At 46.9% G+C, this 25,179-nt stretch overlaps 1 protein-coding gene across 3 annotated transcripts in view; it reads right to left on the reverse strand.

Moving 5' to 3' along the window:
* The window catches only part of CCZ1 (CCZ1 homolog, vacuolar protein trafficking and biogenesis associated), a 732,451-nt gene that overhangs the window by 80,767 nt on the left and 626,505 nt on the right, over positions 1 to 25,179 (reverse strand). For all 3 annotated transcript variants that reach the window (XM_069645641.1, XM_069645642.1, XM_069645640.1), the window contains one exon: positions 16,116 to 16,274. In XM_069645641.1, coding sequence (XP_069501742.1) covers positions 16,116 to 16,274 — 159 coding nt within the window. The remainder of the gene's footprint in view (positions 1 to 16,115; positions 16,275 to 25,179) is intronic.

The raw sequence follows: 25,179 nt of genomic DNA on the forward strand, positions 1-25,179 counted from the left end.
CCCCCTCGACACGACCTCGGCTTTCCTCCTGGACTGCAATTGGATTGCCCCTTGATTTAGACTGTGCTCTCTGGATCACGTGCCATATTGTTTGGCTCACAGTACCAAGTTCCGTATCAGGTGGTGATTCCATCCTTCAAGTGCATTGCCAGGCTGCTACATTGTCGTCAACCCTGCCGGCTCCCTCAGACAAACACCCCACATCAACACTGGTTTCCAAACAACCACTCAGGGTAAGCTCCCTTGTAAATAACATTGAGGATTGTGTACGGGGTATATTTTTGTTATCTAACCCGCGTGTTTGCCTTACGGTGGTCGGGGGGACATCTTGTGGCATTTCTGGTTCCGGCTGACGACATTCACCACCTGTAGCCTCAAGGGCTGCTCGAGCAGTATATTGATTGTTTGCTCGAGTGGGACTTGTGGACGGAGGTATCATCGCCTACACGACCATCAAGTCTTGACACCTACACTGCACAAGCTTCACTCGCTCCCCCTCCCCGACAGGATCATTCAAAACTGCATGTTTCACACAAAAGCAGACTCAAATGGAGCACAGACCTACTTGCTAGCTAAACTCCATGCCTATGGAGGCCCTTGTGCCTAACATAGCATAGCAACAGCATCAAAAGGTTGGGGTCTATGCTAGCCTGGAAAGAGAAGACTCACGAGCAGTTATTTTACTGTCATTCCGGTCCATCTGGTACTCAAGCCTGGTAGAGGCTCCAAATACCCCACCATCTATTAGTTCTGAAAAACACAAAAAATGTTGCTCATTCAGCAATTCCTACTGGACGAATAAAAATCCAACCCTCCATCCACCGGCAGTAGTGGACTGCTCTATAAAATGCCAAGCCCAGTGCTGGCACCCTCGCGCTGTAAAGCACTCTGCTGCTCGAGCTAGATTGGCACTGTAAGCAATACAATAAAAATGGCAACGTGGTAACACCTTGAATTATGTTATAAGGTTTTGGCATTAACTAAACCCTTTTCTCCCGGTTACTTTATGGTCTCTGTTACTTTCTACCAAACTCCTGAGCTCCTAAATCTCAGTGGCGGTTTTGAAAATCTCTCCTAACAGCGTGTATGGAGAGGGGTTCAAGGTGACGTGGAACATTTTGAGTTCTCTATCCCGGATAGTGTCAAGAGCTGGTTTTGAAAACAGAGGCGTTCTGGAGGTGGGGGGAAACCATATGAGCTAATGTATAGGAAGGCAAAGCTCCTGTTACACCATCTGAATCCACAATTTGTCTGAGTTAGAATAGCACTAATCAAAGATGGCCCGTAGTTGTGTTGCAACAATGTATCTGGCCAAGTATAGGACTGCAAAGCCACCCTTTATTGGGTCAAAGTATGCGATTCTACGAGATATACAAGTGGGTTTACCGCTCAAAATGCTGTGCATTATGAGAGTCTGAATGTTGGTATGGTTTGAAGACTCATTCAGATTGTGGTTTGAAGACTCATTCAGATTGGAAGTGCTTGTAAAACAGAGGTGATGAGGGAGGAAGACCGTTTTATTGCACTTTATTCAGCTGGGATGTTTCAAGCATACTACATTGGACATGCCTCTTGCATAGAGAATCCAACAACCCTGTGATATTGTGCCTACACAGAGTTTCAGGAGCACAAGTGATAACAGAAAACGAGCATTTAAGGCGGCCCCAAGCATAGTTCAGGCAATGGGAAGCAGTCAGTGCAGAGATCTCAGAGGGGAACACAAAGCTCTAAATAAAATGTATTTTGGGAAGTTGGTCCAGAAACCTAAAACCACCTCAAGGCGGGTGTTCTTCATCCTCAAGTGCCCTGTCTGCTACATTATTGAAATAAATTTATATTTAAGATTTCTCCGTTTGAGTTTAAAGAAGATGCAATGAAGTCACCCATTTTTCTCCCAGTGGGGGAGACTGGGGAGCACTGTGGGCCGCCAGGGGTAGGCCTCCGCTCTGTGATGTGAATCCTCAAAGTAGTAAATGGGGGATCCTCCAGAGCTCCCTGAATCGTTCCTCAGGAGATCTTTAGGGTCAGCAGCCTGCCAAGTAAAAAAAAAAAACACTCCTTTCATTCCCCAGAAATATGCTGTATGGGACATTTAAAAGAGTACAGAACAGTGTCCATGTGCTAATAACATCCCCTGGAGAAAGAAACCCCCAAACCTCAGCCTCTTAATAGGGATGCAAAGCCTCTGATATGAGCAATGGATTGGTTTGCCATTCGGTTGCTGGCACTTGTTCCCCGCATGGAGCGGGACTCAGCAGGCTTCACATGTCAGGTGCGCACATGTACCAAGTGGAAATTCCAGAGCTGTACAAGAAAAAATTCAAAGCAAGCTTCTGCACTCAGGACAGGGATACTGGATAGAGAGAAGCCAACTCACTGGCAGTCGGGGGGGACAGAAAGTGGGATTGAGAGGTCAGCATGACACTCGGCCGGATTACAATATGAAAAACGGGCCTTTTCTGAACTTAGAGCATGAGGGCTGTGCATTGGACTTATCACACTTATGAAGTATTCACCACACCTGAGATCAAGTAAAACAAAATTCTAATTACAAGAGGGTGGCACCAAGTACAGGGAAAGACCTCCCATGAACAAAATCACTAATAGGAAAACTGACCTACCAGAACCTCATTTGGCAATTACTCTCATCGGCAACACTTAAAAAAAGACTTGCGCACAGAATCTGTGAGTATTAGAATGGTGTACCAAAAGGTGGGGTGTGTTACATTGAGTGGGAAAGGGGAAGGAATAGCAGTAAGTCATCACCTGTACTGACCAAGCCACGGTGGACAACTATAGAGGGAGAGAGAGAACAGGAAGTGGCTGTACCAATTAAGCAACATCATACAAAAGGCCACGTTAAGGGAAAAAGGCTAAATTAGAAAGCCTGCTAGGAACTTGAGCCCAAAGACTAACAGTGGTGGGCCTTGACAAGAAAGGGAAAAGGCAGCTGGAAGCTCGATCCCAGCTCCTGGTGGCAGCTGCAAGGTCACCAGCCGAACTAAAGAATCTTGCAACCTTTCAGAACCGAAGTTGGTGGCGGTGAAAGAAAATTGGACCCAGATGTACCCAGGTAGGGTGGAGAATTCCTACCTATAAACACAAAGAAGAACCCTGACTGTAAGAGGGGAAGTTACAGGTGTTGCTCTGGTCACGTACTGTAGAAACCCTTTGGGCAAGATGGGTAAAATACAGGGCTTGCCCTTGTAGCACGCTTTAGGTCACTGCATTATCTGAAGGACAAATATGAAGATCAAGACAAACATAAAGGCAAATAAATGGACACTTAGAAATACCTGTGAATGACTGGCTGGGCCCTGCCTTGTCCACCCCAGGCAGTACCCCATGTTATAGAAATGCACTTGCACACAAGTCTGTTCTCTGTAGTCTTCTGACAACATTATGAATTGGTCTGTCATGCCGAAATAATTATGTTGTTCCATGTAATGAATAACACTACAATAGCCCTTTCACTGTGTGAATTGACCACACATTAAAAACGATTGTTTAATATAACTGCGACCACTAAGGGTGCCTATATTTATAAAATGTGATGTGTTAAAAACATAGTTTTTCCTATGGGCATAAAAGGTCTATATGTACAAGTCTGGCACCACAGTCACACAAATAAAACAAACACTTTGTATAAAAATACAATCAATCAAAGTCTCAAATAACAGCACCAATGGTTCCTACCATTGAACAATGCAATCACTTGGCACATCAGAATGGGAAACACTGAAGGGAAAAACAAGCATCCTGTCAAATTCAGGATTTTAGTTCGCAATTCAGACATACTATTGGTCAATACACGTTTACCATGAATGGTAATTCCAGGAGTACTGCAAACCCCTGCAAATAACAAGGGGGGTCCTGTGAGACTCTCTGCCAGACATGAGTCCTGGTTACAAGAGCCTTACCCAGAGTCTTTAGCTCATCCAGATGTGGACCCCTTGCTCACTATTCTTAGAGAGGCACAGCTCCTCCCTACTGATGAGGTTCAACCAGACCGAAACACGTGTCTGGGAATGCTGTTGGTACTCTTGTTCAGAGGAGAATCGCCTAGCATTTCGGTGCTGGACTGCCCCAGGGCAGGACAAGGACTGATATGTTTGGGATATTTCTTCTCTGTGAAAGATAGTGAGCTAAAGACTCTGGGTAAGTCCCTCGTAACCAGGACTAATGTCTGGCAGAGGAACTCCCAGGACCCCCCTTGTCAATTTGCATAATTAAGTAACTTTGGGTCTCACCCTAAGTTACGAGAGGAATCCAGACGTGGACCCCTTGCTCACTATTCTTAGAGAGGCACAGCTCCTCCCCTAATGATGAGGTCCAACCAGACCGAAACACGTGTCTCGGGATGCTGTTGGTACTCTTGTTCAGAGGAGAATTGCCTAGCATTTCGGTGCTGGACTGCCCCAGGGCAGGACAAAGACTGATATGTTTGGGATATTTCTTCTCTGTGAAAGATAGTGAGCTAAAGACTCTGGGTAAGTCCCTCGTAACCAGGACTAATGTCTGGCAGAGCGACTCCCAGGACCCCCCCTTGTCAATTTGCATAATTAAGTAACTTTGGGTCGCACCCTAAGTTACTAGGGGAATCCAGACGTGGACCCCTTGCTCACTATTCTTAGAGAGGCACAGCTCCTCCCTACTGATGAGGTCCAACCAGACCGAAACACGTGTTTGGGGATGCTGTTGGTACTCTTGTTCAGAGGAGAATTGCCTAGCATTTCGGTGCTGGACTGCCCCAGGGCAGGACAAAGACTGATATGTTTGGGATATTTCTTCTCTGTGAAAGTTAGTGAGCTAAAGACTCTGGGTAAGTCCCTCGTAACCAGGACTAATGTCTGGCAGAGCGACTCCCAGGACCCCCCTTGTCAATTTGCATAATTAAGTAACTTTGGGTCGCACCCTAAGTTACTAGGGGAATCCAGACGTGGGCCCCTTGCTCACTATTCTTAGAGAGGCACAGCTCCTCCCTACTGATGAGGTCCAACCAGACCGAAACATGTGTCTGGGGATGCTGTTGGTACTCTTGTTCAGAGGAGAATTGCCTAGCATTTCGGTGCTGGACTGCCCCAGGGCAGGACAAAGACTGATATGCTTGGGATATTTCTTCTCCGTGAAAGATAGTGAGCTAAAGACTCTGGGTAAGTCCCTCGTAACCAGGACTAATGTCTGGCAGAGGAATTCCCAGGACCCCCTTGTCAATTTGTACTGCAAACCCCTGACAGAATGACCATCTGCTTGTTTCAGGGGTTCAAAGTATTACATATGGCCCTAACCATTGGAAAACTGATGGGTTAAGTCCTCTAGCGTATTTTACCCAAAGTCCTGCTATTTTTAGCTTAACCCTAACAGTGAAGTCAAAAAAACCAATTGATCTAAAAATAAAAGTCAGACTTTTTTTTTTACTGTACAGAAGGATAGTGTATGTGCTTCTTCTATATACCGTAAACAAGGTTTTGAAATGGGCCATGGCAAATGGGTGAAAAGTTGGGGTTAGGACAAAATTACCTAAGTAGAAAAGTCCGACCACCAAAAGTCTGACCCCCATTTATTCGCATATGTACTTGTCGGGGGGGCAGGTGGGGGTAAAGTTGATAAAAATGTATAGGTGTAAGGTGGTGGGGTCTCCCCCACATATATATATGGAAAAAAAAGAAAACTGACTTTTGGTGGTCGGGCTTTTGAACTCGGTAATTTCATGCAGAAAATGGTCACAGTATTGGCCCTTTTCTGAATTATAAAATGTACAGTAGCACTATGAAACTATGCTGTACATTATCCATTTCCACTACCACATTAAAAGTAAAATGGACATATAAAAACGTTTTAAAATGACTCCAGGGGTTACCACTAGCAGAGGTACTATTTCTGGAATACTGAAGGTATTCCATAACTACCACCTACATCAGTGGGAAACTGTGGAATGGGCGGACTTGCAGAAATACCACTGTAGGAGGTGCCATTAACAGCCAGTGGCATTTCTATAAAAAATCTGCCCAACTTTTAGTAACACCCAAAAATCTATTTAATTTATTTCTTTTATTTCTTTTAACGCGCCACATGCCCGTGGACCTCGCAGCGCACATTAAGACGGACAAAACATTCAACAAAAAGCCACAGTTAAAGAGAGGGGAGAGGAGACCAACAATATAAAGCAAATTTAGCCTGGCGTAAGGTTAAGTAGGTTTTAACTGGCCGTTTAAATACTGACTAGGAATTGGATGTTCTCATAGCCAAAGGGAGGCTCTGGGGGCATGTACAGAAAAACGAGCACCTCCAAATTTAGCTAGCCTGAACCGTGGTTGTTGGAATTTATGTTTGTCGTAAGGGGAGCGGAGCCGTCTGGAGGGGTGATCAATGACTAATCGCTCTGAGAGTTATGCAGGAGCAATGGAGGTCCAGCATTTATAGGACAGGGGCAAGAGTTTATGAATGATCCTTTGCCTAATGGGCAGCCAATGCAGAGTCCTACAAGAGTCTGAGATGTGATCTTGTTTAAGAAGACCAAAAACTGCTCTCACAGCGCTATTCTGGGTGGTTTGCAGAGACCGAAGATTCCCCTGTGTTGTCCCAATTAAGAGACTGTTACAATAGTTGAGTCTCGAGTTCACTAAGGCCGACGCCAGGACAGATCTATTAGTGACTGTGATAAAAGGCCTCATTTGATTAAGAAGTCTGACCATGCGACCAGAACATGATCTAGTATGTGATACGTGAGACTGCATACTCAATTCAGCGTCCAAATGGACACCAAGGGTTTTAACACAATCCAGGACCATAATCATGATGTCCAATTTTTTAAGCTCTTGCCCAGTGGCCACAATGAGGAGCTCTGCCTTGTTGTCGTTGACAGCCAAAGAATGTGCAACCATCTAGGACTGGATTGCAGCATACACCTGGCTAATGGTTAGAGAGTCCTGTGCATAGTTGCCTGACAATTCAATGACTACCTTGATGTAATCTGCCTAGATGGTGTACCGGACACCCAGGCGGCCAAGCAAATCCAGTAATAGTCTTATATAGACGTTGGAGAGAGGGAGATATACACAACCCCTGTGGGACACCAGCACTGTTGACGCTAGGAAGAGATTGTGCTGCCTCAAAAGCTACTCTAGAGACCCGGGGCCAAGAAAGGAGGCGATCCAGTCAGAGGCAAGGTTGGAGCAGCCTACTAGGCCCCTCAACCGGTCGACAAGAATTACATGGTCGACCAGGTCGAAGGCAGCGGACAGATCAAGTAGCATTAATAGTGCTGGATTTCCTTTTTCTACTATGTCCGTCAAGGTGGTTTTAAGCTCCAATATGGACGTTTCTGTCCTGTGCCATGCTCTAAATCCGGACCGGTGGGTGCCTAAAATGTTATTCTTCTCAAGGAACTGAAGATAGGCCACTTTATCCAGGATCTTGAGCAAGAACGCTACGTTAGTTATTGGCCAATAGTTTTTGGCTTGAAGGGGCTCAAGAGAAGTCTTCTTCAGGAGGGGAGTAACCCAACCTCTTTAAGAGAGGCAGGAAGCACACCCTCACTAGAGGACAGATTCACCATTCTGGTGATCCAGACTACTGCAAACTTATATCCTTCTTAATTCTTATTATTTTGAGGGGCTATGAATACATCTTGCTTCTATGCTTTCATTGTTTGATATAATGGACTAATAAATGTAAATAATAAGTTGAGCATTTGTCCAATTGAAATATTTTTCTGTATATAGTTATTCCCAGTTTTCACATGGGTTCCATGATGGGATATGTTCTAGAAGCAGCTTCCAATGCATCTTCACAAGGCTATCAAAGGTGGAAATCAAGTGGTTGATACGAGGGTCTCGTTTTGTAACTTTCTATGGGTACAACTTCTGCTCCCTGCATGTTGCTGCGTTTCCTTCGCCCCTTACCTCCCCTCTCACCAAAACCCTGCAGTATGCTGTCTACTTCTAGTGTTTTCCATTTAGCTTGAGGGGACATTGTCAATCTGGCTACACCCACCATAGAAGGTCTGAACTCTTTTCCAACAAGAATAAGCGTATTGTTAGCTCCTATGTTATCTCTGCATCAGACGTTCAACCCAGTGAGCTATCCGGCATTGCAGATTTTGTAATCTTAAAATCCTTTTACTTTTTTGTCACATATTGTTAAGATTCGGCAAACTCACACTTGGAAACGATCCTCTGAGTATGAACCTCGGCACCTATTGCTCTTCCCTTTAAGAATGCTGGGACGCTTCAGAGAATTGGCAGAAGCGCCATGCTGAGGGGTACCTACATTTTGCCTAGATCCGTTTGCTTGCGTCCCTACGCCACCATGCCACGTACCAATCTCGAAATTGCATAATCAGGTGGAGGCACAACACCTGAAAAATAAGAGCTTCTTTTGTGGATGCCAAGCCCTTCTCAACAAATTTCGTTTAACAAATTTCGTTTTCGAGAGCGTTTGGTATCTGTTATCTGCAGGTCTTCCAGAACTATGCAGCCCTTCCCTCTGTCTTCGCTGGACCTCCTATTGCCAACCTTGATTCCTTTTTGTGTGTGGACCTTCCCTGTGGATTCCCCCGATAACTGGTAATTGTGTGGACTGTTTCTGGTCTTAAATTTAGGATAATGCTTTCTTGGACTTGATTCATGGATTTCCCTGCTGTTTTATCGTCATGGGACCTTATTGTTCGGGAGGGTTCTTGTGTACTTCGTACTGGAAGTCCACTCTAGGATCTACTATTTTCTGAGAGTTTTGTCATGTTTCGGTGCGATTATTTTAGTTGTGCCCTCTTGTCATCGGGTTAGGCCGCTCGTGAACTGTTAACTTGGGACTCATTGCACGGGTCTGTCCAGGTTTACCTAAGCCGCCAGGCGCTATCCTGTTCTATGGACTCTGGCTTCTATACCTGCAGTCTCTGCACTTTCCCTGATCGCTGGATCCACTTACTGCCCAGGCGGGTGATAGCAAACCTAGGGAAGTACACAGGAGCATCTTTATGGGGTTTGTTTCAGTATGTAGCTAACCTAGATTTCCTTTTCTTGCCGCCAAGGAAGAGTGCAAGGTGCATTCTTACCGCCTTTTCACCTGACGGCTTAGCCAGGGTGTGCTACTCCCTCGACTGGCTGGAAGGTTTCAAGGAAGGTCTTGCTGCCCTACTGAAGGTATATCACTGGTACTATCAGTGACACATATGTGGCATTGGCTCCTAGAAATTGGGAGTGGCATATGTATTTGCATGGAGGGTTGCTTGGCATGAATGGAGTTATTTTCCTGAGGGCACCAGGGCAGTAACCAGAGGAAAGGTAGTGCATGCATGCCCATCAGGAGTTTCCAGAGGGCATAAATGGGAGACCTTTGATTTACTTTGCTATTCCTATGGAGTCTTTAGCCCAAATAGTGTGGGTCGAGATATGGGTGCTTGTGTGACCCATCTGCTGCAGTGCCAGCAATCAACTGCTAGCCAGCTATCATGCAGGAGAGTAGCCACATGATGGGGCTTCATTCAAGAGGTAACCGTGAATCCTATGCACTCAATGCAACATTTATGTCTGCCATTTATCATCTTGTATAGGATTTGGATGATATTTATTAGCTTTACACCTATTGTAGGAGTCATATTATTCCCTTATTTTACAAAGTCACTACCCGTATTTTCAACATGGGTGCAATAGGAGGCAAATGATGTATGATGCCACGTATGTCACCTCTGTGATTTTGGTATCAGTAATAAGTTAGAGGGAGGATTTGTGAAGTAACTTCATTAAAGTAAATCACAAAAATTGACATTTTAACCATTCACAGAAGAGCAAGAATGAAGAGGCATAGTGTTGACAACTTCCTGGCAGACCAATATGCTCTGGGGATGTCTGGACAAATTAAAAGTAGCCCTCTTTTGGGAGGCCAGAGACTAAAATGATGGTGGGGGTTTTGACGATCCTTCAGATGACGTCACTTCTCCCCAGGAGGGAGTACCTTTCCATGAGGCGGGGGCGGTGAGGCCGCTAACCAAGAGTCCCCCTATGGGTGGTAAAATGCAGGTGGACCTCATGGTGAGGAAATACCCTCCTGGGGACAAGGACGTTACTCTGGAGAAAACCCTTGTTGCATCCCAACCTTATAACATAACCACGTCACACAACCCTTCTAAAAATATAGTTAATTCAGAAACTACGTGCTACTGTACTAGTTTGGGCATTTTCCCGACAAGTACTGGGACGAAGAAAAATTCAAGAACGCTCCTGGAAAGCAAGAGGACTATTCAATCAGGTGTTGTCAATTGGGCTGACACTGAGTCAGAAAGGACCTCGATATATCAGGCAAACAGTGAGAAAGGACGACAGAGAAGAAGGAAATGATCGGAGAGTCGAGAAGCAGAAGCTGAAGCCAGAGGTGCAGTTCAAGGGAACTGTAGAGAACGTCTTGCGGTTCCGCAGGACGGCAGATGTGTGCAAATGGCCATATGTAACTTTCATGTTGCCCAAATGTATTTTCCACTTTGCACTGCATACTACTGAATATTCGCCCCCGACTACAGCTTCTGCCCTGTTTATGCTCAAGTGTTTGCATGTTCCCCTGTGCGTGTATTTTGTTTCTGGCACACTGGAAATCGCCCATCATTGACATTGTGTCTTTTGTCTGTGTGGGGAGGTGGGGGTGACCCTGCCTTGATTTCTGGACCTGTGTTGAGTTTCTGCCATTGGGTTTAGTCCACTATGTCCCCTGCAACTGGGGTATGTGGCGGGTTTGTCAAATTCCTCCAGCCCTGGGAAAGGACTCCAAAGAAAACGAGTTACCCCTGTCGTTAAACCTGTCCCCACCCAGCTACCAGAATTCCAGAGCCAACAATCTGGCCTGGCCTTTTTACCCACTTGCCCATCCCCACTTTGTCCTGTCCTCCATGAGCCCTGCAGAACGAGTTCCTCTTTTGTGTCCATCTTATGATGAGAGGTGGGCTCTGGAAAGCCACTTGTCCCACACCGACAATGAACCACCCCTCTGGGCCCCAAATTCGCTGCACTCTATAATTTCAACTCCCCTGACCTGGGAATCACACAGAATCTAGTTCTAGTTTCCCCTATTGTGGGAATGGGTGTGGGCAGGCTCTAGAAGTACACTTATCCTCCACTCTGTAATTACCTGAAAATGTATGCCCAGCCCTGCATCCCATCTCCCCTGGAAACCACACAAAAAATTGTCACTGGTAACAGCCAAACAAACTAAATGCACATGTTGTGTTCCTGGGTGAGACGCTGGCCCTGGCTGGAGTCGGCGTAAGCAAGAGCCTTATAGAAGCCTGTGGAGAGAGGACTGGGAGGCTCTTTTTGGTTGATGGTGGTGTGGTGTGCTGGTCATGTGAGCTGGGGAAGAGGCTGCACAGGCCCTTCTAGAAGGTACCCTTCCCCCTGTCAGGCCTTATCCTTCTACCCGGGTTCCCTTCTTCCCCAACCTGCTCAATTTCTCCACCAGTGGGTCTCCTGGCCGCTCTGCCTCTGCTTCTCCCTGCTTCCTTCTCCTGGCCTCTCTGCCTCTGCCCTGTTTCTCCCTCTCCCTGTGTCCCTGTCTCCCTGTGTCTCTGTGCCTGTCTCCCTCTCCCTGTGTCTCCGTCTCCCTGTGTCTCTGTGCCCGTTTCCCTCTCCATGTGTCTCTTTGCCTGTCTCCCTCTCGCTGTGTGTGGCTCTCTCCCTTTATTTATTTCTTTTTCCCCCTTCACTGTCTCTAGCAGCTCACTTCTCCAACTCCCTTGCCAACCCTTTCCTTTCTCCCTTGGGGTCCCTCCCCATCCCTGCATACAAGGGTATCCCCCAGGCCCTGGGTGCCATGCCAGTGGGTGTAGCTAGCTAGTACAGTTTGTCTAATATATCCTGCTGGCAATGTGTTTACTCCTCTTCCTGTAATAAATCTGTTCCTGGTTTCTACAAAGACTTTGGTGCCTTCACTGTGTTCCTACTTTTCAGTGTAGCCTGTTTGTGATTGCCAGAGAGGAACCCAATCCGTCTGTTCACACAACGCACCCTCACAGGGTCTGTTGACTCCCTGGTCCAAAACGGTGACCCTGCCTGGGGTCTCCCACACGGCCTCCCCCATTTTGGCCTGCCTCCCACTTTCACAGATTTTTGGTGCCTGATCACCCGATACCACCTTAATTTCTGCACCTTCTGTGACTAAACTCACCCCTGTTCTGCGGCCTGAACTCCTCTCCTCTGTCCATTTTCCCTCTTTTAGAATTAGGCAGAACAGTCCCAGAGAAGAGGCGTTCCTGTCCTGAGAGCTGCCTGTTGTACTGTGCCTGGCTGACGGATCCAGCAGTAAGGTAAGAACTGAAGTATCAGTCATGCGCACTGACATTGCCAGCTTGTAGCTTGAGGGGATGGTTCATAGTCTCCGAGGGGGGTGGTAACACAGAGTAGGTCAGTGTACCCACCCAGTCAACCAAGGTCCCACTCCAACAAGGTGCTGGCTCATTGCCACTGTCAGAGGAGGATCTGCACACCTACACAACATCACACAATTGTACTGGCAAATTGTAGGGTGTACCTTTCCAAATAATCTACCCAACTAGTCATAGCGTCCAGTTCTCAAGCCCTAATTTGATCCGGTGTTCAATTTTAACCCAGAGAATTCCTCAGGTGAGGGGGAGTCACCTACCCCATAACAAACTCACCTTCTAGGCCCATACTGGAGGGTGAACAAGGGTAGCTGTGGCTCATCACTCACTTAGGGACTGGTCCGCCTAGAGCCTCGTTTTAGTGCACACTAAATGTTGCTTAATTCAGTTTACTAGACTGAGTTAAGTTGAGTCTAGTTTAAGAGTGGTGAGGTGGCATCTTAATAGTAAGTCCTTCTGTAGATACATTTGTGGAGTGTGCCTCGATACCCTTCATTTTCCTTGTCTGGGCGGCTGGAGCTCTCACCCCACCAAAGCACCTAATTCAGTTTAATAGTAGTAGAGCCACCTAGTCTGTACCAAACTCATCTCCTAGACACTCACTAGGAGTGAACAAGGCTAGTAGAGGGCCCACCCTCACCCATTTACACATTTTTTTCATTGTGTCCATATCCTGGTCGTGAGAGCCGTGTATTTCTTTAGGAGCATGAGAGTGGGCCTCTAGAGATCACCTTTGCTTGGAACTCTTTTGTGCGGAGTGCCTGCCTGCCTGAATCAGAGTCATTTTCCAGGGACGCCTGGGAATTGTACTTGACACTCCTTTTGGAAGTGGACCCGTAGCTCGGCATTACCGTGCCCCCCTGTCCTGCAACAGTTTATCATCCAACCCCTTCCCTAGTTGTGCTCCTGTGAGTGAGCAATTATGAGAGCGATAGAGTAACCCTGGTTGACAGACTTGAAAGGTAGGGACTCAGTGGTGCTGAACTACACCTTGTAGTGATTTAGTATTTGTCAAGCCATCTTAGTTTGTGTACAACATCTTTTTTTCCTATAAGAATGTGCAATTCTGCAAGCCAGGGAGTGAGTCTTTCCCCCGATTCGCCTGTTTCACTCATGGCTAGAGTGCACTACCCAGACATTGCCAGATGGATGCCAGCATAGCATAAACAGACCAAGTGTCAGAACCTACTGGTCTGACCCATAGAGGGCTCCTTTGATGACTCACTTAGCTGCAGGGCGTGAGGTTCTTAATAGGGAGAAAAGGAACTCAGCAGTTAGGCAGTGGAGGGGCCTACGTGTTGGGGTCCCAGCAAAGTGTGTCTGTGGCAAAGAAGAAGTGGCTGAAACAAGTCAATTTAGAGAAAAAGCTAGACCAGCATGATCTAGAGAAGAAGATGAGAAATGACCCCAGTTCTAGGTGTGACCCCCGCCTGTTCCCAGTGTTACCCCCAATAACCCTTTCCACCCCATAGGATGTTTTTGATTTTTCTGCGATTGCTCCTCCACCCAGCTTTTCTGCTCCATTCCTAGCTTATGCCCCTTGGGCGTACACCCCTGCTGCATCAGCCCTTGCACTGTCACCCTATGGGGGCCAGTATGGGGCATGGAGAGGACAGCACAAATTTAGCGGGGGAGGAAGAAGAGGAATCATTCAGAACTCCCAGATGCCCCCTCTGAACCCCCAGTACTGGGGCTATCAGAGCACTTGGTACATGCCTCAGCATGTCCCAAGCCAGCATTCACCCCGGCACGGTGCCCATCCCAGTTAGGTCACTGCGTGCATTATTGTAAGGAATGGGGCCACTGGAAGTACAACTGTCCTCAGCCGAATCAGCATCAGCAGAACAAGTGAACAGCCCTGTCTGCTCTGAGTAAATCGCAGAGCCCTGCACCATGCCCGCCTGGTCCCTTTCACATCCCTGTTCAGCTTAGAGATCACAATGCCGGTTCTGGACCAGAACCCCAGCATGGCAAACCCCAGGCCGAATCCCACCAATACCTCTCATCTGCCAGCCAGTAGTACAAACAGCCAGGGTGCCTCTTCTGGCACTGCCTTGCAACCCTGGCCCCAGCAGCCAGGCCAGAGTCCCTTCCAGTTCCCTCATGTTTGACAGGAACTGGACCCAGACGATGTACCCATGGCACCCCAACTCCCTGCACTAACCACCGGAGCCACCTTCAGCACACTGAGGCTGGGGGAGTGCCTAGATGTCAAAATGATTGGCTGGACTGTCACAGCTGTAGGAATAGAGGACATTCCATCTAAGGTGCCTGTATCATTGTGGTGCACTGGTGCCTGTGTCATTGTGGTGAACTGTCCTCTGTCCCACTACCGCCCTCTGCTTGACCGGGTTACTACTGCCCTAATCTCTTGTCTGAATAATGTTGCGAGCTCTGTGGTCCCCGATCCATCCTCTCCAACTCTCCAGTACAAGAGGGACACAAAGCTTGGGGAAATGAGAAAGGAAGAATGGGGAGCTACAAGCTGGCAAAAGTGTGCACACAGACAGAACTAAGGGCCTCATCACAAGTTGGGCGGTATCCCGACGGTAAATCTGCTGGGATACCACCCAACGCAAATTGCGTTACCGCAACTCGGTCTGGTGCTATTAGCGCTGGATTCCGAGTTGCGGGGGGAGAGGGTCGGCAGTAAATCCCCATCCCCATTGGACCCACTGGGGCATTCTGGGCGCTATTACTGCGGCGCTATTAGCATCCTGACAGACCCGAATTTAGTTAGGGAAGCCACCTTAGATAGGGATAGACAGGTTTGGTTTTCTTTATTTAATAAAAGTCTATAGCTCAAAAAAAACTCTTGAGTGGTCAGTCTCCTCATTCTATGTCGCCACAATGCCCGATTCCAAAATATTTTTCTAGGTGTAAATGAAACTTTCTTCTGGAAAAGAAGTATATCATAAATATTTAAGTGACACTTATTCACAAAAAACTTCCATCTGCTCAAAAAAGAAGTTATTACCGGGTGCATTGTGGTCTTTTTGGAATACGTTATGCACAGTTGCGCAACTTACACTTGCTAAACTTACTACCAGGCAAGAAAAAGTGGGCATACCCAGGGGCGCATCCGTTCGCTGTGAGTGTTTTAAGGAGGTGACTCAATGAGGTATAGGAACATGCCCACAAATGTGTAACAATGTGTTTTCACAAAACTTCAATACTGTCTTACAAACTTTTGTGAATACAATCAAGTTACACCTAGACTTTCTACGTGTAAGTGTTGGGTGGGAGCTATGACACTGGGCCTCATTAAGACCCTGGCGGAATGGGTTTAACGGTGCCGGTAAAGGTGCCGGCCCCGTTAAACCCATTCCGCCCTATTACGAGGCGACCAGCATGCTAACAACGGGCCCTGTCATTAACGGGCCCGTTAGCATCATCCCTATTCCCATTCCCTTAATAAGGGCACACTACCGCCAGGGTCCTAATGGGGCCCTGTGTGCCAATGTGCTGGATGTGTGGCGTAAGGAAGGCTATGTGGTGGGAAAATATTTTTGAGTGAGTAGAAAATATTGTATCAACTACGTTGGTAAATTTATAATTTTGCTGTCTGACGTGGAGTAAGGGTGCTTCAAGGGGGGTTGGGGCGCCAAATTTTTCTCTGTCTGCCCGGGGCGCTGCTGCCAGCAAGGACGACGTAACTTAAGCGTTCTGGTGAAAGTAAATGCGGGGACAGAATGACAGTAGCGGGATGTAAACAAGCTTTAAGATGGGGCCTGCCGAGGCCACGTACCGTGTGAAGTCGCTGTTGATGTCGCCCAAGATCTTCATGAGGTCCGGATGTACAGATGTGAGGGACACACTTGGCGTTTTGCGCATATGGATCGTGCTTTTCTCGGCCAGGTTCATGTGGTTGAAATAGATGAATTTAAACTGGGGCTCTTTTTCAGATCTGGAACAAGTGAAGGCAAACAGTGAGTGCGTTCTGCGTGTACACACTGGAAGGAAACAGAGACATTTCGTACTTTAGAAAACGCAGTTCTGCGTTTCGAATCACAACCGATGGTGTCCAGGTAACCTCCTCTCCCCAGCTTTGCATACAAATTAAAGCATGGTTCTCCTGATATAAAGGAGGGTATAATCGGGATGTTTCTTTTAAAAAACCTTTTAAGGAGTAATCTTTCTGTAACTGTAAACACCATTACAAATAAACAATCTAAAAATGTAGAGAAGGACCATAATAAACTACTGATGTTTTATATTCAGTCACAAAGTAGTAAAATAACAATGTTATTGTAACTTGGGAAACTAAACCAAACATACTTAGGCTTCATTTAGAACTATCCCCAAAGGGCAATGCAGATGAGAATATGTTTTTTGAAGGGAGAAACATGGCTGCTCATTGGAGAAACTGTACCTCAGGATGGTTAGGATTTTGAAGGCCAGTGCATGTACCACTATGCTTACGGCCAGCCCATGCTCCCCTACACATTCGCTGGCTCCTTTGCCTTAGGTCTATTCACATAATCTTAGGAGGAAGGGCTACTCAGGACTACGGAGACAAGGGTCACCTCAGTAAGTAAATTGCAATTACAACTACACCTACCCTGCCTCCCTCCCTCCAGAGTAATGGACATATTTTATAGCACATTCTTCAACATAGCTTCACCAAAACTGGCCAAACTGAACACTGAATCTTGAGATAAGAACACGCAGCACAGTTAACAGGAAGCATTCAGGGGGGCCCAAGGGGACCGCTTTACAAGTAATGTCATGCAGAAGATTGCATTTAAAAAACATCAAAATTGCTATTGTGAGAATCCTGAGGACATAAAAAAGTTGATTTGAGGAGCGGGCACCACTTAATTGCTCAAAAAGATGATTTGCTGTGTTCTTATAGGTTCCTTTATGCAATTAAAAGCGTCATCCAGAATACATGACGTAGACACCTTCACGATAATAAACTGAAAGGGAAAAGGTGCTCAGTGAAACATTCACCGAGCCTGGAGATGCCAGTTATATAGTAAATCCTACATCAAAAGATTGCAATTGTTCAATTTTGTAGAATTAAGTTGTCAAAAGAAATTCAATAATCCTACAAATGAATTAAAGTCTGTTGTTTCTCTTTTTAATGTTGGATTTGTTTATTGCAGAAGCCAAAGCCGATGCATTTCGGACATGTGATCCATCCTTGGGGCGGGCTCTGTGTTCTTTTTGAGAACACAGCACATTTTCATAATATTTTCACTCTTTCTTGCACTATAGCGTTACATCTGCCTCATGTCCATCTGTGAGTATCGCCTTCACTATTGTTCAATCATCCTGTCGGTGGTGGATACTGGCATATTAGTATTTCATGGCAGCAGTTGGTCGGGTAACATATCTGGCAGAAAGTTCAAGTGAATGTCCCTAGCTGCTGGTGCATCGATGTGGATGCACTGCGTTTGTGTCCAGTGTGCCTCTTATTAAAGCTGTAGTTCTCCTGCAGGGTGTCCTGAAGCGTTAGTTGCTGCATGGACAACGGCCGCGCTCCAAGCGGCAACTAACGCTTCAGGATGCCCAATCCACAGGATGACTGAACAATAGTGAAGGAGACACACACATTTCCTGCTACAGCTCTTCCCTCTACATTCCTCCTTCTCTGAGCCTGAGGTACTCCTGCATGCAGAACCGGATAATAAACCACAGATTGAGCAACTACGGGCCTGCATCTCCTTTGTTTGAGGTAGGAGCAATGCTGGCTTAACAAGAAAACAAAAAAGAAAGCGGTTTGGGATAATTTATGCATTTTCCAAATTTCAGAAAAAAAGAAAAATTAGTTACCCAGTCCTCTTAATTTCATCATGATTGCACCCTGTGTAACCTCCCCCAGTTGCAATTCTACTGGCTCACTGGCGACGTGAGTTACACATGTCGAGGCCTTTCTCTGTGGCCTTGTGATTTTTGAAAGATGGCTGCTGCCTTTTACTCCCAGTGAAGGCTCACTGCTGGAACCAGCATCGGCCTGCTCTCCATGCTGATTGGCTCCTTTGAAATCTTATCTGCCTATGGTGGATCGGCAGGCTAAGTCCGGCCCACCCCTTCCAATGTGCTGGGTCTAGAAAGTTACAAAAGTCAATTTCACTTTACAGCTCTTGGAAACAGTAGTTTATACAAGAGAATGTATTTAAACCTTTGGGAAATCTGAGATACTTCCCTGTGCCACTGCACTGAAGGTGCTTTGTGTCACAATGCATAGATGATGCGTATGGAGTTTGTCAGAGTCCAAAACCAAAAAAGAAACACAGTGTTAGATCACAGAAAATTACATGAGAGAGTGGGAAAAATGTCTCATTCTCTCCAAGTTGAAAATAGAAAAGTCCTAGAGTCCAGCAAAAGTGCTGGGGGTCTCTAAGGTAGAGATGAATTAGCACATTTCTGAGAATTCTCCCTGACAGCCATCTTGAAACGTAAAAGCTCAGATCCCTTCTGGGATCAAGCCTATGCAGCATTTCCTCTTCCTTGCCAGGATAAGGGGGAGGATAAAAAGTTGGTGTGAGAAACCTGACAGTGTCTCCCTGACTAGTCTCCGGGGATCTGTCATCCAGGTGGCCAGGACATGGCCATCGCTATTGGATCCAGTTCCTGGGGGTGGACCAGTGAGGGAGGATCAACTGGGTGGGGGGTCCTCGGGGAGTGGAAGTGGGACACCGACGGGTGAGACGCAGTATCCCCCTAACACCTTTTCCCCATCCTAACACGCAGGATACTCAAAAACTCAACCCCCCTTTTCCGACACAAACACTTTCGCACATTACGAAAGCCAACAGACTAACACAGAGTTGTTTACCTGACATGTCCCAACACAAGGGTCAGGCAAAGTCAGGCAATTGACCAGAATCACACACACCTGACGGCCCTTTCCCTTCCCCACAGGGATAAAAGGTAGAGTACGAGAGCACACTACGAGCAAGGAAGACCGCATGACGAGACAGCTATCCAAGTACGGCAGTTCAAGAGGAGGAGAAAAGCAGCGAGAACCGAAGGGGCGACAAGGAGAGGAGCGAACTTGCCCTTTCCGACTCACACCCGCAAAGCCTCATGAAGGAATCGTAAAACCACGAACAATAGCCAGCATGTGTTGCAGCAGATTTCAATGGTACACGGAGCACACCAACAGAACAGGGGGAGCCGCTTGCTACCGTGGTACTGGCCTTGACTCCAGAGACAAGACAAGCCAAGGGGTTCATCACAGCCGGTGAGTCGAGGGGAGAATCGATAAGAAACCGAACTGTGTTGAACGAAAGTCACAAATGGCACAATAAGGAAAGTTTAAAGAACTGTTAACATTGAGGGAAAACCAGCTGCAGAGGGGTCCGGCACCACGTGGGTGCTCATTCGAGAGACTCGGGTTAATCCCACATTTGTTGAAACTACTGATACCAGAAGGCCCTAGGAGAGCTGTGTTAGGGAGAATTCTCTGTTTAGGCTGAATTTCCCTACCTAGTGAGTCCCCCAGCAGCTTTGCTGGATTTCTGGGGTTTAATTTTTTTCTCCTGCCAAGAGTGAGACTCTTTTACCCTCACTCTTGGACATGTTGAAGTGTGTTATCTTGGACAAACCTTGTGTTGAAGGGGCTATGGGGTCCTTTACTCCATAGGGCCTCATGTATTTTTGTGATGTGGGTCACACAGCACCCTCTGTGCCGTGACCCAGGGGTGTCCTAGGGACTCCCCAACATAGACTCCATACCCTGGGACTGACTACTGTCTCCCAGGGCATGTAAAGTCACCAAAGACTTTGCTAGTCTTGAATCCTGAACAGAACCAGTACAAACCATCATATTGTGGACGTACTGGCTGGGGCAATTCGATTGCCCCAGGGTCTGTTAGTCGAGGGGGCACGTCTCCGTCCCCCCTGATCGAGTTTTGGCTGGTGGCAGTGGAAACTACTTTTTATATTCGACCGCGAATATTTCCCTATGGGATTTCCCATTGTTTTAGGCTAACACATTTAATTATTTATTTACGGTAGCCTTAAACATACCGCCGGTTTATATATTTATTTTTATAACTCCGGTTGGGATTTTTTGCCAAAACTTGATTCTAAAATGGCGTTGGTGTTCGCCTAGTGTTAGGGAGAATTCTCTGTTTAGGCTGAATTTCCCTACCTAGTGAGTCCCCCAGCAGCTTTGCTGGATTTCTGGGGTTTAATTTTTTTCTCCTGCCAAGAGTGAGACTCTTTTACCCTCACTCTTGGACATGTTGAAGTGTGTTATCTTGGACAAACCTTGTGTTGAAGGGGCTATGGGGTCCTTTACTCCATAGGGCCTCATGTATTTTTGTGATGTGGGTCACACAGCACCCTCTGTGCCGTGACCCAGGGGTGTCCTAGGGACTCCCCAACATAGACTCCATACCCTGGGACTGACTACTGTCTCCCAGGGCATGTAAAGTCACCAAAGACTTTGCTAGTCTTGAATCCTGAACAGAACCAGTACAAACCATCATATTGTGGACGTACTGGCTGGGGCAATTCGATTGCCCCAGGGTCTGTTAGTCGAGGGGGCACGTCTCCGTCCCCCCTGATCGAGTTTTGGCTGGTGGCAGTGGAAACTACTTTTTATATTCGACCGCGAATATTTCCCTATGGGATTTCCCATTGTTTTAGGCTAACACATTTAATTATTTATTTACGGTAGCCTTAAACATACCGCCGGTTTATATATTTATTTTTATAACTCCGGTTGGGATTTTTTGCCAAAACTTGATTCTAAAATGGCGTTGGTGTTCGCCTCTGTAACTCTGACCCAAAGTGGAGCCCTTTGTTCCACTTTTGGCGGGCTTCTCCACAGAAGCCCTCCAAAGTGGTGCCACTCTGTCTGGGGTACTTAGGAGGGGTGGAGGGGGATTTAGGCACCCTGGACTGAGTTACCTTGGTAACTCAAGTCGCACTCCGTCCTGATTGGCCCAAGTGGTGAGCCGCCCGGCTCACCACTTAGCATGGTTGAGTGACAGCTAGGCTGGGTGAATGGGGGTTTGCTGCATAAAAGCAGGGCTTTGGGGACTGGGACTTCAGAAGTCGCCACAGGACCAAGAATCCGACGAGGGAAGAGCTGAGCCGACCTGCTTCGACGACACCACCCGGTGGAGCCCTGCTGAACCGTCTCACCACTTTTTCCCGACGACCGAGGAGAACTCTTAACGGAGTGGCTCCTTCCCTTGACTGGTGGGGACAACCAGTTTTCGCCTTCTTTCCGTTCTTTGAGGTATCTCGTGGCCGCCTTGCCTGTGCCAAGCACCCCGGCAACCGGAATACCACACTTTACCCCCATACCGCGAAAGTCGGTACCAACCCTTTAACCGGAGGACTCCGCGGCTGGTTTCTTCCCGGGCAGTGCAACGACCCTCTTCTTCTGCTCTTCAGCGAGAACTTCTTCTCCCCTGACCGACGTCGAGCCCTGCTGCCACTGCCTGGAACAACTGCCACCGCTGGAGGATCCTTTCCGCTTAAGGTACTGTGTTCCGCCTGGCTTCCCTTGCCACCGACTGTACGGGGTAGATTTAGTCCCCGGCTTTCGAACCTGGGAGTGCCTGGGACACTTTGGCTAAACTTTCTGAGCCACTCTAAACTCTTTTTGACTCTTTGCAAGACTTTGAATCTCTAACTAACAGTGTGATCTTGGGCACATTTTCGCTCCGGCTACTCTAAGAGTGGGCCCTGCCTAGTGACTTTTGCTCACCTGTGACTTTGTGCTTCTTTGAGCCTATTGCAAGTGTTCTGGACCTTAGAGTGGTGTGTTTAACCCATTTCTGCTTTTTCTCTCCCCTTTCTTGGAAACTACTAGAGTGTCAGCTAACGTTAAGCACTCACCTCTGTTTTAATTAAGTGGTGTTTACCTAGAGTTGTCTAGATAGGAGAAAGGATTGAATCTACTTTCATTATAACTGTGTTAAAGTGCTTTTACTATATTTTTGCTAGAGTGTTTTTAACTTATGTGTATTTTAAATAAATAACTATATACTTTTGAAACCAAGCTCTGGTCAGTGTTTGCTTGTGCTATTGTGTTTTGGTACATATTGTGTATACTTTACATACTGCCTAACTCTTCTTGAGAGAAGTCTGACTGCTCAGCCACAGCTACCAGGTAAATCTGGGTGGTACAGACTGCTACCAAAGGGGTTTACTGCTCTACCTGTAGTCTTAAATCTTTTGCAGTGTTCCCCAAGGGAACTGCACAGGTTTCTGCCTAACAAGCTGCAAGAAAAAGGTCAACATGGTCATACAGGGGTCTAGCAAAGCCCACTGTGCAGTCGGAAGTCTTTGACCTGCAAGTAATTGGAAAACTAAGGGAGATGAATCCCGCATAGTGAGAAAGGAGAAAGAACTTTGTGATTGGCAAGAATGAACCCGACGGAGGGATGCCGATAGACCGGGGCCTGAAGTCCCAATGAACAGTGTGTTGACAATAGTGAATCTCACAGAGGGAGGCTAACATTCAAGAAGGGTCTGACCCCGGAAGAGGGGATCCAAGGGTGAAAAGCTGTCACCCAAAGATATGTGAATGCAAAAGGAGAAAATGTGTGAATGAGAGCCATAGTGAACCCGACAGAGGGAACCTGCTATTCAAGAGGGGTCTGAGCCCGAAAGAGGGGGATTCAGGGGTGAAAAGTTATCACCCACCGACACATGAATGTAATAGAACCTCAAAACTTTTAAATACAAGCCATAGTGAACCCGACGGAGGCAGGCTGATATTCGAGAGGGGTCTAAGCCGGGAAGAGGGGGACCCGGGGGAGAAGAATCATCATCCCAAGTGAAATCAGAAGGAACTTTTATTTTATTTTGAACCTATCCGGCCCTCAGAAGCAAGAGAGTTAGCCACCAAAGGTCCTGATATCGCTAGGAACTGTTTGTGGATCTGAGCCCAGAAGAGGGGGGATCCAGGGGTGAAAAGTCATCACCCAAAGTACACATGGAAGGGAACTTTTTGTATATTATTTTGAACACATCAGGTCCTCAGAGGCAAGATACTTTTTTTTTAAAAAGAGACTTAAACCACCAGAGTTCCTGATACCTGAGAGCGGAACTGAAGTCTTGTGCTGCAAACGCTCGAGCATGTGCTGCTCCGGAGTCCCAGAGGTTAAGATTTATTCTAAACCTTCCAGCCATCACCTCTCTTGTTTTGATATTGTCACCCCGAGTGGGACGGGTATGCCCAGCGTGGGTCCCGTGCCTGCTGGGCCTAGAGACCCAAGCTACTCCTCACTGATGAGGCCCAACCAGGCTGAAACATGTCTGGGGATGCTTGTGGTCTCGTGCAGAAGGGATGTGACCTAGCCGTTCGGGCTGGACTACCCCTTTGATTTGCATATGGTCTTTCCCCTTTTGTAATGGCTTGGCAGGCGAAGAACGATGGTCTGGAGGGTTGCCAAGAGCAATGCCAGAGGTTAAGATATATTCTAAACCTTCCAGCCATCACCTCTTTTGTTTTGCTCCGGAGTCCCGCCTTGTCCCGTGCTCCAAACGTGGGGAAAGGAGACCCCTGGCTACTACATCCTGACTTATCATTGGTAAACACTTCATTCTTTCTTGTGAACTCTATCCCACACTCTTTTTGTATTTAGTTGTACGGATTGGCAATCGTTTTTTGTTGTTGTATAGGCCCTTTTAAGACGCCACTAGGACGGCCTTATGATGATTTGATGGTCGTAGCTTGCTCCCATTTTAGATTTAGGTTTAGATGAGGCGTTTTACCAACCCACCTATTCAGTTCAATAAATACCCTTGATCACCTGTGTCTGTCTTTACTGTTGCCTCCATGAGTTCCTTACATAGGTAGTACAATTTTCTGGGATACGTGAAAAGCTGATAAGATCTTTGGCAAAAAAAGGTTTAACCTTAAGACAACATTGTCCTTGTAGAAAATAGCAAAAGGAGGTTTACTAGATAAAGCCTGCAGCTCACTCACCCTGCGGGCTGACGTCAAAGCTACTGACAGAATACTGACAGAATGGTTTTAAACGTTAGACGTCTCAGTGGACATGAATGTAGAGGCGTAAAAAGAAGCACTCATTAGACATTTTAAGACACGATTCAGGTCCCAAATAGGTACTTGACATGGTGTGGGAGGGAACACGTTCGTGAGCCCTTTAAGAAATTGTATTATTAATGGCATCTTAAAATACGATACCCCCTCCTATGTGCCCTTGAATAGTGAAATAGCCTTTAATAGTTCCAATCTGGAGCCCCAGATTTGCTAAATGCAAAACAATAAGATAATACCATAGGTGTACTGCACTGAAAAGGGTCCATATCCTTTTCCCTACACCAGCTGCAGAATTTATTCCCACAGCAGTGGTACAAGGATTTCGTAGCTTGCCTCCTGGCCAAAAGCAAGATCTCATAACGTCATCCGGGAGGTCCCAATCCTTATATCTCAACCTCTTAGAAACCATGCATCAAGGTTGAGTGCCTTGACCTCTGGATGGAGAACCCGACCCTCCTCTCGTGAGAAAAGGTACTCTCTTTGCAGAAGATGCATTGGAGGGCAGATGGACATGTCTAGAAGGTCCGGGTACCACGTCCTCCTGGCCCAATCTGGGGCAATTAGGATCATGGACTTCCCAAACTTCTCAACCTCTTGATCCCGTGAGGAATGACGGGGAAACAAGGAAACTCGAACAGGAGTGGAAACACCCACTCCACTACGAACGCGTCTCCTAGAACTCCTATTGGGGAAAATTCCCAGGAGCAGAACAGGTCGCACTTCCGGTTGACACTGGTCACAAACAGATCCACTTGAGGGGTTCCCCAAAGGGCAAAGATCTCTTGAAGGACTTCCTGAGCAAGTTCCCACTTGTGGGAGACTGTCCTCT

The sequence above is a fragment of the Ambystoma mexicanum genome, chromosome 2p, assembly GCF_040938575.1.
Source record: "Ambystoma mexicanum isolate Mex_15411 chromosome 2p, UKY_AmexF1_1, whole genome shotgun sequence".
Lineage (NCBI taxonomy): Eukaryota > Metazoa > Chordata > Amphibia > Caudata > Ambystomatidae > Ambystoma > Ambystoma mexicanum.